At 43.0% G+C, this 16,362-nt stretch overlaps 2 protein-coding genes across 2 annotated transcripts in view; one reads left to right on the top strand and one right to left on the bottom strand.

The window, feature by feature from the left end:
• LOC135902016 (neprilysin-1-like) overlaps positions 1 to 16,362 on the top strand; it is a 119,970-nt gene that overhangs the window by 99,150 nt on the left and 4,458 nt on the right. The window lies entirely within an intron of this gene.
• On the bottom strand, positions 5,762 to 13,487 carry LOC139050088 (neprilysin-1-like). Its single transcript, XM_070526292.1, has 6 exons — positions 13,438 to 13,487; positions 11,291 to 11,421; positions 10,901 to 10,966; positions 9,868 to 9,969; positions 7,127 to 7,203; positions 5,762 to 5,873 (listed from the first exon to the last, which is right to left on the bottom strand). Exons 1-6 carry the CDS (start codon positions 13,460 to 13,462, stop codon positions 5,762 to 5,764), a joined length of 513 nt encoding a protein of 170 aa, XP_070382393.1. The 5' UTR covers positions 13,463 to 13,487.

The following is a 16,362-nucleotide window of genomic DNA, read 5'->3' as shown; positions in this document are numbered from 1 at the left end:
AAAAAACAATTTTTGTTGTTATAATACGCAATTTAACACACTTTTCGGGGGATATTTGCTAAGTGCAGTTTTGCTATTCTTTTTTTTTGTAGAGTAAACATACCAATGCAAAACATGGAAGAATTTTCCACGGTATTCAACTGTACAAATGGTTCGAAGATGAAACCGAACCAGCGGTGCAAGTTATGGTAAATTGTGCTAGTCCAGGATGATACAAGCAACGCAGAAAGAAGGAGGTCAAGATGGCAAATCACGTTACATGGATTAGACAACTGACATTCGTGCTAAATAATCAACTTCCCAAATAAAAGATTTCATTACTTATTAAACAATACAATACTTCTGCATTCTGTTCGTTGTTCATTTACTGAGATATATCGAGGCATCTCTTTCTAAAGAACACTCCAAACATACTATCAAGGATTGCATGTGAACGCTTGCTTGGAACCATAACACTTGCTCCAAATGTGGATAAGAAGCCAAAATTAAACCACAGCGCCGTGGGGACAGTAACGTCTTTTATTCAACAAACCATTACTAGTCACAGTGGACGTCAGTAAATCAAAATTGAATATTACTGAACAAACAATTTATTAAGTTTTGCTAAATAACATAATAAGCTAGGAAGTTTGTCTCGCAATTCGGTGATTGAAGGTGCGATGAGTAACTCGAGGCACGTTCCACTCAATAAAATATGCTGAAGCAAGCAGCATTTCTTTTACATTTGTCCTGAAACTCTGGCACAAAACACATTGATATTTTACTTGGAGTTTTCTCTCAGTTGTTGTGCACACTTTCTTTTTTTTTGTATAAATTCTAAGCTGGAACGCAGACGCATTCTTCCGCACGTCTGGTGTTTAATCGACAGTTTGCGTACATAACAGCGCTACGTTCTGCATAGTGCGAATTCGAAGAACGCAACACGAACGGTACCTCATGCTTACGTGGCCGTCACGTGCCCACCACGTGGAGGGTCTTCGCGTGCTGCTTTCATTGTTCTAGCATGTTCGTGAAAGAACAAGAGGTCGCTTTCGATAAGGAAAAGATGGCAGATACTGTGCCGTAATTTGGATAGGCATCCGGCTAGCAGGTTTGGATTCGCTTGGCTCGAGTGTTGAAAACAGGGGCCTTTAGGTGTATCTTCCATATGACACGCGATAGTTTTTACGTGCATCTTATGTACGTGGATACTGCCATGCTCTAAAAACCTTGTTGTGACACACGTTGCCACGTTCCGCGAAGCGCGTCCGTCTTATGCATCGACTGGCTTAAATTTTAAGATTTCTCCATAAATGTTTCATGAACTATATGGAGTCAATAAGCATTTATTCTTTGTTATAACTATTACACAATGCTCACACAGGGCGCCGCTATTGTGTTAACGAAAAGGGAAAAGCTATCTCTCCGTCAATGTCTTCAAAACATTTTAGGCTGTTTATTTTTGAAATGTGTGTCAGATTCTTCACGTATCTAGTCGTATAATGCTCGAAGACCTTTCCCGTGTCTGCGTCAAAATGGAGATAGTCGAAGGTTTGTCGCGAAGAAAACAAATGTTTGACATTACAACGTCCTGTTGAAATTTCATCTTTTTTTTTTACTTAAATTATCGCTCCAAAAATCAGGAAAGACCGAACTGAAGCCCCCTTTCCTAAGCACAAGACGTGAAGTGTAGTCGAACCTTCTGCGTCTATGTACGCCTCAGTGTATTGTTTTTACTTTCGCTAAAGTTCAAGCACCTGTAGCCAAGAAACATGCAGTCAAATTTTATATTCGTTCTTTGCTTTATCGCAGTGCCAACACAGCATGAATGAATGAGTCGTTCATCGCTCACATGGACGCTCTATTGGCCAGAAAGAGCCAAAGGAAAAACGGCAACAGGCTATTAAGCGAGGGAGGGGAAGGGGGGGAGAAGGAACAAATATTCGGTGTTTCGAATACGAATCGAATATTACCCGCCATTCGTATTGGTATTGGAAAGAAACAAATTATTCGGGATTTCCCAACATCCCAATGACTAATCACACATATTAGAACAAGTTTTGGCTACTCTTCTCCGTCTGCTAACCAATGTATCGCAAATGAACAGAAGCAAAACAACGAAAAAAAATTTTTGACGCAATGCAGAAACAAAATGGGAATTGAAAGCTTTGGTTTCGGTTTCGTGGCGGAAGCCTACATGACAACCTGTGATGTTTGCTTTTGGTCTGTCATTTAGTATTTTTGGCAGTCGATTCATCTAGCAGTTTTATGTTTTACGCGACAACCCGTGACGTTTTCCTTGCAACGGACCCTTTTGCATGTGCCTATGGCACATAAGTCCTTAAACATCTTTTTTTCTCCAACAACTTCTGATATTTTTTGCCGAACATTTACCTAAAGTAAATCTACAACTAGTCACAGAGCAGCCATTCGTCCCTAGAAAGATTGTTTGCAACCAGGTTCTAATGATGTTAAGAGGCTATTGATGCAGTTTTTTTAAAGGAAGTTACTGATCTTGTGATTAAAAATTGGAGGGGGCTTAAGCTTCGCCTTTAAGATTGGAATGCGATATCATTCAAAGATCCCTTGCTGCTGCTCAGGCTTCCCGGCAACTGCAGCTTATGTGAACGCAATGTTTACCGGCAAACGCTGGGGGTGAACACTGTCTTGAAGAAACAGCCAGCTTCGTTGCAGAAACGCGGCCTCTTGCGTGGCCCGATCCTGGAGGTGGTGCACAGCCGCGCCAAAAAATATTGCCTCATTTTCAGGTTTCTGCTATTGCTGTTGTTTCGCTCTTTTAATATTTCAGTCTGAGAAGATTTAGCATATAAGGCATGCGCTGTCGGGGTTTGTTTGATCACATTTCTTTTGTGGGTGGTCACTATCAGAATTGAGAGGAATAACTTTGTCGAGAATGTATGACAAGGTATGAGCAACTTTAGCGACAGAATGGTGTGGCAATATAACCCGCGTATGTTGCGTGTCATATAGCGAGGCGTATGCATATACCTAAATATATACAGGAATTCTCACTCACGGAGACTCCGGCGCTGGAAACCGAAGCCGACACCGGGTTTTCTGCGACACGGGGACCCTAACGCTGTCGCGTTAAAAGTAATCCTTAATCGTCGCGGTGGCTCAGCTGCTATGGTTTTGCCCTGCTAAGCACGGGATCGTGGTTTCAACTTTTGGCAGCAGCGGCGACAACGCCCTCTACTATTGGTACGACACCAAGGATTAACATTATCGTGAACTGAACATCAGGGAAAACGAAGCAGCGAATTATATTGGCAGGCAATACAGTGCCGTAATGAATTTGTTTATTCCTTCATCATCATCAGCCTATTTTATGTCCACTGTAGGACGAAGGCCTCTCCCTGCGATCTCCAGTCACCCCTGTCCTGCGCCAACCGATTCCAACCAGCACCCGCAAATTTCTTCATTTCATCGCACCACCTATAGCCTTCTGCCGTCCTCTACTGCACTTCCCTTCACTTGGTACCCACGTTCTTTTATGATGATAGTGCATACCCCTGTTCTCGGTGATTGACACAGCGTCCTGTTTGACATACGTAGTATTATACCACACGATGGCAGCATTTCATATGCGACGCCAATCGCGCATTTCACGAAAGTTCTGACTTGCTTCTTCTGGCATTACCTGCTTCACCTCGGTGCCACGCAGGTTGGCTGAACTGAAAACACCGTATCTATTTACGACCTTAAGGTTGCGGGAAAGCTTGTGGACATACGGCCCTACAACAGGCTTGCTTCGTTCTTGAACAGAGTTTATAATATTTGCTAAATTTTATTCATCTTTTGGTAGGGGGTTTCCAAGACCACTTCTATGAGCCAGCTGAGGTACCCTACTGAATCTAGCCTTGCCAATTGGCTATTGAAACTAGGAAGCATGGCTTGAAAAGACAACTTCATAACGGTTAACAAAATTCGTTGCCGTGCTATAGTTGGCAGATGCTAATAAGTGAACGCTGGAAAGCGCAGTTTCAAGATGGGACAACGAAGACAAGAGAAGACAATAGAAACGCTTGTCCCATGTTTCGGTCTCTTCTCTAGTTCCGTCTTGAAACTGCGCTTACCAGTGTTCATTTATTGCAACATCATAATAAGAGATGACATCGCTGCAGTAGTTCGGACCCCCTGCCCGTGAAGTTGCACATACTGTGAAGCGTGCAAGTAAAGGCAGCTAGGAAACAAATTTCATTGAGGAGTACAAGTCAGGGGTATTTGACTCAGGGCGACCTGTCCACTTCTCTGCCAATGGTATTCCTCGCTTATGGCAGTGCTATGACGGTGAGCAATGCCAAACATGGTTTTCTTTTTACAGCGAAGCTGTTATACACTATGGGCCGTATAACGTAAAACTATTCCAATATGTTTTTATTCCAATCTCCTGACGTCAAATTTGCGTAACCGCCGACGCAAGCATAGGGCGGTCACCCGCAGGGTTGTCTCAACAAACCAATCAAATGCTCCGCTCGTTCATATAGAGGTCACTTTTGTTTGCTTGGAAAACGAATAATATCGCCTGCACTGAGCGGCTTGTCTTATCTAATTGGCTCACAAGGGGCGAGGATCATGCTCAAGTGGAGAGGGATTCGATGGGGCCGAGCCACAGCAGTGAATATTGATAACCGGATGAAGAGGGTGGTGCCGGCGTCTGCGATTGGTCCGCTTTGTTTTACTTAGCTTGCGGTGGCTCGTCGACAATCGCGGGGGCGTGCAACGGAAACTCAAGAATGACGCTAAGACGGATCCTCAGCAAAGAATAGTTGGCAGAACGAGGTCGTAAACGTGCCGAAAGTTCTCGAAAACGTTACACAGTCACGCAGAAAGCTTTATTACACGCATATAAGCCTATGCTCTCCGGAAGGAGCGCGTAGCCAGTGCCGGAGCGATCGGGGGCAGCCATCTTTTATTCCTTTCGGAACGGGGCAGCCTGCTGCTATTCAGAAGACACTTTACTTTTGTTCGGCATATTAATGCATCTTTAATGCGTACACGTCACTTGGACGCAGTAAGTTCTTGCGGTTCTGTGACGTCGCATGAGAGGCAAGTGAAGTGGATGCAGCTGAAAACTTTTGACCAATAGCCGAGGGCTAACGGCAAAAAGGCGTCGAATCAAAAATAAATAGTTGTTTTAAAAAAATAAAATAAAATTTAATATATTTGATAAAATATTATTATATTATTATATTATTAATTATTATATTATTATAAAATAAATAAACTAAATAAAAATAATTTAAATAAAATTTGTTTATTTATTTATTTATTTGTTTATTTTAGTTCCCTCAAGGCCCGGAGGGCGTTAGAGAGGGGGTGTGTACAATGCAAAAATAGAAATAGATACAGAAGTACAGAGGGGAGATTTCTATACAAAGCTATTGATGCTATTACAAAAATAAAACGAAACACGAAATTACAGAGTGGAAGTTTTTAACCGAAAGTTGTGCTGCTATTACATTAGGTAGTTTATAAGCGCTGATGGGAAAGATGGCACGTCCACAGCTGAGGCAATGGAAGGGGGGAAGGTGGTTCCACTCGCTGCAAGTTTTAGGCAGAAATGAGTCGAAGAAAACGTTAGTGCAACAATAGGGGATGGCGACACTAAACCCATGCAAATTGATAAGGCTGTGCGAGAGTTTCCAGTTGTCGTTGCCATGTCAGTCTTGAATAGAAAAAAATGAAACAATTACGGGGTGAAAAAGTGCCATAAGGGTTGTTTGAAGTACAGTAACTTAATCAGTTTATTGTAATAAAGTCACCACAGCACGCAAGTCTCGTTGCTTTTGGCCTTGAATTGCATCTTCCCCTTCTCTTCGCAGCGAAATACTGAAGTAAATGATTTCATATTCCTCAAGGAGACGTTTATTCTGCAAAACAGACAAAGAAAAAGGATTTATGACCCACAAACATGCCACACAAGCAAATCAGAAGATATCGCGAAAGCAGGACAAATATCTGTCCAGCACGAGTCATTTCAGCTTGATCCGTAACCGTCAGACGTTCTTCAAACGAGAACTGCCAAAAATATTCCTAGCCTGTCATCGGTACTATTTAATAATGGTATTAACATTATTGTGCAACTTCACGCACTTTTCTGTATGTCTGTAGGTATATAAGCTCTTTTTGATGCCGACTTGGGCGACTAGGCATTGTGCAACTCGGCATGTATCATGGTGTATGTGCCCGAGTAGACAACATTGCACTGGATATGCGCAACTCGGTATGTGACTCTAGGTATGCGAACATTGTTGGTCAGTCCTCAAGACTGAGTAGGTGCCAGTAGGTAGGTGCCGGCGTAGACAAGCGGAACAAGATGCAAGAAGCGATGTCGGCAATAAAATTGTAGTAGTCAGCTGCAGAAAAAGTGAAAAAGTCGCCAACAAAAGCCGCCGAGTGTGGAGAAAGAAGTGAACAGAATGAGCGAGGAGCGTGCATTCGTATTTGTACTTTCCTATTGTTCCGTTCGACACGGAACCTACGTGTAGGTCTTAAAACAAGTATTTCCTGAATACATCAGCTGCAGCATTTGCATTCGAGGACGTTTTCTACTGCCATTAGCGAATCTCGTGCAGGGAAAAGAGGTATATTTTATTCAAACTTGTGAGACCTTAGTCATAAGATGGGAAGGTAAAGACGGTGATCCAGTTTTTATGTATTTATTTATTTACGTATTTTATTGGTGGGAGGGGTGGGGGTCCTGTTATGGTGTCTTTGGTCAACCGAGAACTTCTGGAACTGTTGTCATTGTGTCCGCAATCAATTTATTGCTTACATGTAAGAAAGAACTTTTGCATCACGCCTGTGCAAGCGAATCCCCACATAGCTAGCTGGGGTTTGGGACCTTAGATTTCTGCGCGGATCTTATCAAAAACCTGCAAAAATAGCTTTAGGTACGTCGAAAAAGAAGTGAAATAAATGAAATCAAACTATAACAGCTTTGACATTTCTAACGCTATTCTTTTTTAATATTGAAGTCGAAGTAAACGTTACATGTGTGCCAACTTAAATTTGACAAAATGGCATATCTCTAATAGAATAAACCTGCTTTATAGCACATTCATTTTCAATGTTTTATTATTAAGGAAATATGAGTGTAAAAAAGAGCATAATAAAAAGTCACCTTTGCCGCCGTGGGCTGTGGGGGTCGTATTCTATTTGCAAACGCAATGCGTCCGGGCGTAAGCTGCCACACCAGACCTGCAAGGCGAATGCATTGGTTGTTAGTGCAATGTGCCACTGTTCTCAATTCTATTACTTTTATGGGAAGGGAGTGGGGAGGGGGGCATACATATAACCAAGAGGGCAGCTTCTGAATGATAACAGCATTCGTTAGTGTCCACAAGGAGAAAGACACTTTGGATTGACCTTTTCCACCCTTTTAAGTTTTCAGTTCAGCACCGCATAGCCACCGATCGAAAGAGTTTGGCAGCGGAAACAAACTCAGTGAAAAGTTCACGTGAAACTGCTTTACAGGGCAGCCTTATTGGTCAGTTCATTTAAGGATTTGTTTTTATTTATTCATTTATGATACCCTCAAGGTACAGTGTACATTACAGAGGGTAGGCGCATAAGAAAAACAAGGAAAAAAAAGGTAACAACACTTCTACCATTACAATGCAAAACAAAACAGGCACTTAAAGATAAACACGAAGAGTAAAGGAACTCAACAGGCACAGGCTAATATAAAGATCTAAATATAAGCGTACCATAATACAAATCGCAACATTGACTTGTTAGGGCATAATCACAATATTACGTTTTCTATTGTGGTCCTAAAAAGGACCGGATCTGTTATGGCCACTAACGATAGTGACAAGTTATTCCACTCTTCGCATGTTTCAGGAAAAAAATGAATGCGAGCACGTGACTGTGTTACAAAGCCGCATGGTGACTATTTATTTCAGCTTTAGCGCCTTTCACTTAGTTTCAACTATCTGTTGTAATTTTTTTAGCAAAAGTAACATGGACAAATAACTAAATATAGACACTGCTTCATCGTTAACAAGAACCAGGAAGCTTAACGAGAGCAGCATTTCGGGCAATTTGGTAATTCATTACTCAAGTATTATTGCGCAGCAAGACGCGGACGTAAGAGAAGCGCTTGGAGTGTGTTCTTCTTCTCTTACGTCCATGTCTTTTGTTGCGCAATAATACTTGAGTAACCAGGAAGCAGCATAGCATTTCTTCAAATGATAAGCTCTGGCTTTCGCGTAAGCTTGAAGCAGAATGGAAGCACAACGGGAGAAGTGAAGCGGTGCTAATGCAAGATATTAAGTCGTTCATGGCAAGCGGGGCATTGTCACAAGTACTGCTTGTGAACGGGCACGGGACACGCCCATATATGTCCCGTCCGCTTTCTGACATTGCGCTTTCGTTTCTTCTGGTTTAATTTATTGGTTTAAAGCGAAGCTCAATTTAACCCTTCCCTCAACTTTGTCGGTGCTGGCTGCTGGCTGTCGGCTACTGCTATCTTGTCGAGTGTAGAACAGCTTGAGCCACTGAGCATGCGTCATTGGGTATGTACCCGAATAAGCAACTTGGGGTACTAGGTATGTGAAACTGCGCTTGTAGCAAAGGGTATGTGAACATTCTTGGCCAATTCCCTAGAAACGGCATATGGCACCGGGTGGGTATTCGTATTCTCAAGCAAAAGAAAAAACATGAATTCTGCTACGGAGAACGGAAGAAGCCAAGAAAAGCAACCAAGTGCGGAGAAACAAGTACAGGAGAGAAAAAGGAACCAGAGCGGGAATTCAGCGAGCTGCATTGAGTCACGTCACAGTGACGCAGTTGAGATATTTCTTGGAAGAATCAAAGCAAACTTCGCCCGTGTGCGTTGGATCTGCCGATTTTCTTTTATAAATCATGACAATCAATCCCCTCTTTCACATCCACTGAAGCACTTCCCAGCGATTTATAATTACGCCTCTCCTGCGTCGACTGACTCCATCGTATGCCTGGAAATTTCCTCGTCCTATCATGCAGCTTAATCTCATATTGATGTCTTTCTGTGTTACGCTTGGTATCTTCCGTTCCGTTGCAATCTGCGCCGTCCTTTCTTTTTGTATGGGACATATTAACTGATCAAACAGGCAACCTTGACGAACCACACATGCTCTCACTATCTATAATTACGTTTAATGTGTGTTACAGATGAGCGAGACAGCCTCATTCCTCTCAAACGTGTTTGGTGGTGTAGCAGCTGGTAGCAGCTACAAATTCATCGTAGAGCTGATCACGTGCCAGCCTCTGACGACGACGACGAAGGGCCCCCTCTCGACCGCGAAACGTGAGAAAGATGCACCTGGTCAAGGTCAGAAAAGTGGACGCTGAGAGGACATGGCACCTTGGTTGTTGAGCTCCCTTCAGGCGATGCAGTGCCGACCACTGCAGCTAGAACGTTGGCTATTCTCGTCCTCTGTACAGCTGATTTATTTGTGGCCCACCTCCTTCATTCCTTCATTCAACGCCTTGCCTAATAGTGCTTGCTGATGGAGAGCGAACGCAAAGTACTTGAAAATGGCCACTGATGCACATAGTGCATGCGCATCTCAAAGTATCCCATATACATATGAACATGTACTGAAATGAGATTCTTTCGAGTGGCGCCAGAAAATAATGCAGCACAACACTTCGCTTCCTGTCTTCACTTTCGACACTCCACTAGCCATCCAATCGTACTTCTTATAAGGAAACAAAACCCTTTTCATAAGGAATGTCATGGTGTAAGCAGCTGGCAACATGATGGTGGTATTTGGTGACCAATTCGCTACTCTCTTGCTTGCGTCGTTTTGTGCCTATACTTACAGCGTTTTTGATTTGTTATGCTTCAGTCACAAGCAGATGTTAAATTCAGCTTACGAAAGCACTTGAGATGAAAAACAGCTGCTTCGAGGAGTATCGTTCCAGTCCTGGAAGGCGCACGTCCGGCGTCTTGAAGGCCTTCAAATGTTGGTCAAGTGTCTGAAAAAGAAAAGCGCACGAAGAGACACAAATGAGTTATGCGGCTGCTATTTTTTATGAAACTTTCCTCATGACGCTCCTCATATTCGTAAGCCGACTGTTCGCTCAATAAAGAACGATAGCCTTTTCCACATATTTGAAATTACTGCTGTCCTGAATCAGGCAAAGGTTATTTTATTACTTCAAATTTCCTTTTCTTTTCAGTTAATATAATTCTTCGTCACTATATGGACTGTGTTAATTTCCTTTCTGTGCCATTCTTTTGCCTGTGGCATAATTACAATGTCACTGAATGACTGAATGCAAAGATGGCGTAATTTTTTCGCTAACATTAGTGACGGTTTGGCTACATAGTTTTCACATTGTCTGAACGTTGTTTTTAGCAATGGATAGCCAAATATTTTCTCAACCCTAGGAGGTAGGCAAAAGGGAAACCCGAAACACAGTCACGTCTCTGCTTCCATTTCAGGTGGCAAAGTAAGCTTTTTCGAAGGATGGTCGACATTGCAATGATCAACACAAACCAAAAAGGTATGTCACTAGAGCAATCGTTTCGAATAGTGTAGCTGCCTTCGCCAGGGCAACGACAATAACTGACTAAGACAGGCCCACTTATCGATACGTACGTTGGCTGCAGCGACGTCGTTTGTTCGATCACGGTTGATAACTTCTATTGATGGTAGTTCCGTCATCCTCTCTTTTAGTTACCATCAAGACTGTTTTATGCAACTCCAAAATTCGCAAGCGCAGTCTTTTGCAAATTTTTTAACACAACTGTGATTTTAATCACACATATCGTTGGGCTGCGTCCATAGAAATCCTGTCAAGGGAGCAGCTGCGTTCACACGGCGTCCTGTCTGCAGCTTTTGCTGTTGGCATTTTTTGCGCGATAGCTCTACCACAACCATTAATGTGCACAAGTCGTACGCACCCTGAAAGCCATTCGAAATCCTCCGTTGTCGGCGATGTTCTCGCCCAACGTATTCACACCATTCAACTGGAAGTAAACCAGAAAATGTCGGTTATACGTCGAAGAAAAAAGCTTTCGGTGAACTGTTTTTCGGGGCTAGAATGTAAAAACTTGTAGCTGGTTTGAGCCAGTACATCGCGAGTAAGGCCTTTCGGCTAGTCCCTGCTTGTACCAGAATGAATCTTTCTCGAAGGTTTATCGTGAGCAAGAACGCTTAGAATGTCTTTCCCAAATATCCACATGAAATGACCAGGTGTGTGCAACACTTTTCAGTACACTATTGGGAAAACACTCAATGCAATAAAGGCAAATTTCAAGTGTAGTTGACAAGATTCTCTATTTGGCACTCACCGTTTTGTTGGCCAGTCCACTGAACACGGAGCTGTATTGGCGAATAAAACATTCTGCCTTCTTTTCGAACTGCTTTTGTGTCGAATTGGACCACCAATTTCTCAACCGTCCGTCCTCGTCGAACTTCTTGCCTGTAAGATTAAGTGAGAACTCTTGGATATGAAACAGTATTTAGAAATACCTTACACAATGAGTCTTATAATACCTCTACGTGTGCGATCCCGTAAAAAAATATGAAAATTTGTTTGTAAAGAGGGTAACAGGCATGTGCTGCCACGTAGAACCGCGATAGCGCTGTCCCTTTTGCGTGCATGCTGCTAAACGTTAACAAATTATTTAGAAGTCGCATGTAACTATTATATGGCAAGCAAAAATTATTTAGTACATATTCTCTTTCGCATGACCACAGACAGAACACATTAACCAATATCCCCTGAAATAGGGAAAGATTGTTCCTGGTTACGACGGCAACACTGCCCACAGATATTCAACCTAGCTGTCATGCAAAACCTAAATAATTTCACACGTATTCGTATAAAGGCATTTTTTACTCTACCTACATTTGAGTCATAATAAGCTGACTACTCATATACCCAGGTCTGTAGAACGTGCGCTTTGGTTTGCGAAATGAATCCTCGCAGCAGCGGTTCCAGGGAACTGACGCTTATATTCGCTTTCTATTTAGTGTGACTGTAGTTAAGAGCTCGAAACTTGGTTTCCTTCGACCCTAGATCTGTTTATTTGGTTACTCTAATGAAAGCCGTTCTCCTTATCGACGATTTTGTGTTGTTGTCAGACCACCTCACCATCTTCAACTTCACCGTATGCCCATAGCACGTAAAAAAAAGATTTTCCGCCATCACCACTGTGCTGCTTGCGCCGCAGAACAATCCTAGCCACAAAAACCATCTTATATAGAACAGAATTCTGACCCACATAGTGGTGCCAGTGAGCATATCTCTGTTCCGCGTAATTTGGCAATCAATTCATATATATTTTCAATATGTACTGTACGCCTTTTCAAGCACACAAAGCTGGTAGTACAACGGCATCTTTAACCGTTCCGTAGTTGAAGAACAACTGAGCTGTTGCAAGAAATGAAATCGTACAGACGAACGTGAACAAAATACGTGGAGGGTGGCTGAGCAAGTGCTCCAAAGAAAGCTTTGGCTGCCAGAGTTCCTGAGATTTGAAGTCGTGTCACTGCGACAATGTGCATTGAGGAGCCAGACGCGCTAACAATTGCGCAGTCGCGCAGTTGTACAATAGTTTTGTCCAAGCAATTGCTTTCAACACGAACGCTTAAGCGGGGCGTTTGTTCATGTATTTCGGAGATCACAATGAACACTAGTGTAGCATCGCATAGAAATCGTTCTGCTAGTGGTGATGGTGAGTTGGTGCCTGATACTCCGTCCTCATAGTTTGAAAACAGCCTCGATGCGGACGATGAGGCGCGAATGACATTGATAGTGATGAGACTTGATCATGGAGCATGCCTATAATTGAGGATGCATCAAAAACCTTGCTGATTTGCTGAGAAGAACGCCGACAGCGTCACTAACAGCGCCACGATTTCTTGTATGTCTTGACTCGCATATTACACGGCGGCCAAGTGTTCCATGTATCAGCACTACAAACATACAAGGGAAAAAAGTTTATCCTTTCGTTCAAATTTCGCAGCTGGTGCAGAATCATTTTAGTCATGCATTATGTTTATTATATATTATACTTTAGTTAGTATTATAGAAATTATAGTTTCTGTAAGAATGGTCTTGTCTTCTCTCACTTTCCATGCACTAGTTCACACCTAGATTTGACGTATGGGCCTCCACATGTTGAGAACTGGCAAGAAAGTAACCGTAGCGAACATCACACCGTCTACTAAGTTGTTACCGACGCCTCAAACATTAAGCGCGCCAAAAATTGACATCCGCAGTGCACGATAATGTCCTTTTCCTAAATCTTTCGTGAAACACTCCTCACCGGAGGGATGTTTTTTTTACAGTGTTCCCTACATGCTCTCGAATTATACATACCGGTCTGTGACCACACGTCGATCTTGGGCCAGAAAAACCAGCATATGAAGCTGTGCGTTGCTGTAGTTTTCTGTTATTGTTAGTTATGAGCATAACAATCACAAAACTTACCTGAGTTGTCGAAGCCATGAATCATTTCATGCCCGATGATGGTGCCGATCGCCCCGTAGTTAACCGACTTAGCAATAAAATTTCATTAGCAATTTACTCCAGCCGCCCAACGGGCGCGCACGTACATATTCAATGATGTCATTACGGAACAGCAAATCCTCCTGTATACTAACTAGAACTTTGGGGACTGCTCTACTGCAGAAAGGATTTTTCTCGAGGCCACCCGCAATTTCGTTTCACGCAAACTGTGCCGTCAAATAATGTGGCTTAAAACAAAACAGCTCACGCATACCAACATGGTACAAACATATAACCATCTCTACTAGCCCCGCAGATGTTCGCCGGTTGCCGACTCTACTCTCTACGGAACCGCGCAACGAAACAAGGCCTACTTGAATATCCTCACTTCAACAAATGCACACCTCTAAGCGCATCATCGCTTTAACAAAGCCAGAGAGAGAGAGAGAGAGAGAGAGAGAGAGAAGGGAAGACGGAAAGGCAGGGAGGTTAACTAGACTGAGTCCAGTTTGCTACCCTACGAATTAACAAAGCCAATTCACGCTTCCAAACCTATTTGTGACTACTTTCACAACTCAGCTGCCGTATAGACTCTGCTTTAACTTAGTTTGCTCCAAAAATCAAATATTCCTCTTTTTTCGTGCTGAATCTAAACTTGTACAAAACATGTCCAACTGCCATACTGCTACTCAGCTTGTCACTTGCAAACGCCTTGAGTGTACTTTTGCTCCCGCAGCTAATGCGAGCCCCGATGGACCGCCGTGGTGGCGTGATGGTGATGGTGTTGTGCTACTTAGCCTGAAGGTGCAGGACCGAACCCAGTCGCAGGGGGCGCATTTTGATGGGGGTGTTAAATGCAAAAACGTCATTGGGCCGTCAATTGGGTCGGCTTGAAAGAATTCTAGGTGGTTAAAATTAATCCGGAGTCCCCCACGACGACCTGTCTCATAAAGATATCGTGGTATATAAGTTGTATGATCAGGGATAAAAGGCCTCAGTAAGGTAGGCCTACGTTTGGATAGGTGGACCTAGGTGTGCCAAAAATGGGTCCACCTATCGAAACGTAGGCCAGCATTACTGAGGCACTTTATCCCTGTTTATGTAACAGCAGTTTGCTAACTCAATCTGTCGGCCCCCTTCCTGATTTTGGATCAGAATCACATCGTGGTTTGGTCACGCAAAATACCCGAAATTAAGTTTAGTTTAACACTCTATAGCGCGCCGCTCATTCTCGTGCTCATGAAAGATGTAAAAAGGCAGCAGGTTAAAGATGGTGTAATTGGAAGACTGTAGCTGCGCTTCAGCATAAGGAAGAACAAAGTGCTCAACGCGTGTTCTGGCTCGGTGTGACGGTGCCCACATGCCAAAGTAAAAAGCTGCAAAGGGTTTAGTGCAGCTGGCTAGCGTACGCAAGGCATCTGTACGTTAACATTCAGGTTGGGAATCTCAGTCTGCCTGCCAGAATAGTCGGTATATATGAAATGAGCCAACACACGTATGCCGAAGCGTAAGAAAAAGTTTTTGTGCCTACAGATTCGAGGATCACAATTCAATGCTGTAAATGACAAGCACATGAACTTCAGGGTCATTGTGCTTGTGTTGTAGCTCCTTTGGCTATTGCGTTGGAAAAGTTGCGGTTTCGCCCAAAATTGTGAAGCGATGGCAGCGCTAGCAGTCTCAGTTAGCAAAAGTGAGCATTCGAAGAACGCTTCACTTCGGAAAGTTATCACCGACACAGTGCACGTGCTTCGGCTTGGGCTACACGGAAAGGCACTACTAGACTCGTCCCGCGGTTGTGGAAAATCTATTTCGAATTGATTCGAGTTATACTGGCGTACAGCGTATATACAACTGGGCACTATGTAACATTTACCCTGAATTTTACGTATCGCAATGAAATTAGCTGCAGTAAAAGTGTCCTACCTAATTGTTACTGTTGCAGTAGTTGTTTCCCCAGGCTTACGGTATATTCGATTTGTCACCTTGTTCATGTGCCACATCTCAGACCGCATATCTCACGCACGCTCCCAATCCGAGCTAGAGAGTCATCACGAGAGCAGAGCACGCATCGCGGTCTCGGAGCAGCTAGACAACTGAAGCAGGAAAGCGGAGTCGCAATATATTTACGATATTGTACAAAATATCTCTGAAGGAAACGCTATTGTCACTGGCTGGGCGACCTGAAGAAAACAAAAGCGAGCGCAATTCCAATATGCTTTAACGCATAGCATTTCCTACAAAAATTACAAGAACTCTGGCGCTACGATAGTTCAGCTAATTTGAGAATGATTGAAAGCGTTCATTCATTTCATCATGCTTGTACCTTGAAGCACTTTTCCGGTGTTATTTATTGCTGTTGATCTTTGGAATCTTCCAAAGGATCCTACAGTTTTCTAAGCGTATGAGGAAACTAACTTTGTATATGTCCACTCACATAATGTTTGTGAATTTTCGCCTTTAAATGCTAATAGTTCTTTGTTTTATTTGTAAGACGGTATATTTTCAAAGTGAACAATACCATTGAAGCCAGATAAAGGAAATCGACGTATTTGCCTATCCTTTTCATATGGGCTATACGCCATAATTGTAGTTTCCGTACACACTAGTGCCAGAATTTCCTTTAATAATTTTAGTAGGGAATTCTATGCGTAAACAGGCTTTCTTGGATGTGTTTTGCTTCAAGGTTAAAAGGCACACATCACAGCCAAGTCAAACAGGCGGCGCTCCAAACACGAGATCAAGAGGATAGCTTTTGAATTAATATATGAAAAAAAAGGCCGGCGCGGAAGTACACGTCAAGGCAGCGTTCCTGGAAGCGTGCTTGATTCCACTGGTCGCTCTAATGAGACATGGTAAAGTGCCCTGAGCCAGAGGTGAGTGTCTGAATTTACTTAGCCGAATTAATCA

Source organism: Dermacentor albipictus, chromosome 9 (genome assembly GCF_038994185.2).
Source record: "Dermacentor albipictus isolate Rhodes 1998 colony chromosome 9, USDA_Dalb.pri_finalv2, whole genome shotgun sequence".
Classification (NCBI taxonomy): Eukaryota; Metazoa; Arthropoda; class Arachnida; order Ixodida; family Ixodidae; genus Dermacentor; species Dermacentor albipictus.
The sequence above is the reverse complement of the archived record's forward strand: the minus strand, read 5'-3'. Positions and strand labels throughout refer to the sequence as shown.

Coding starts and splice junctions, on each gene's coding strand:
- LOC139050088 (XM_070526292.1), bottom strand. CDS start 13,462: ATGATTCATGGCTTCGACAACTCAG. Junction 10,967..11,290: donor GTGGACTGGCCAACAAAACG/GTGAGTGCCAAA, acceptor GTTTACTTCCAG/TTGAATGGTGTGAATACGTT. Junction 5,874..7,126: donor CACAGCCCACGGCGGCAAAG/GTGACTTTTTAT, acceptor TCTGTTTTGCAG/AATAAACGTCTCCTTGAGGA.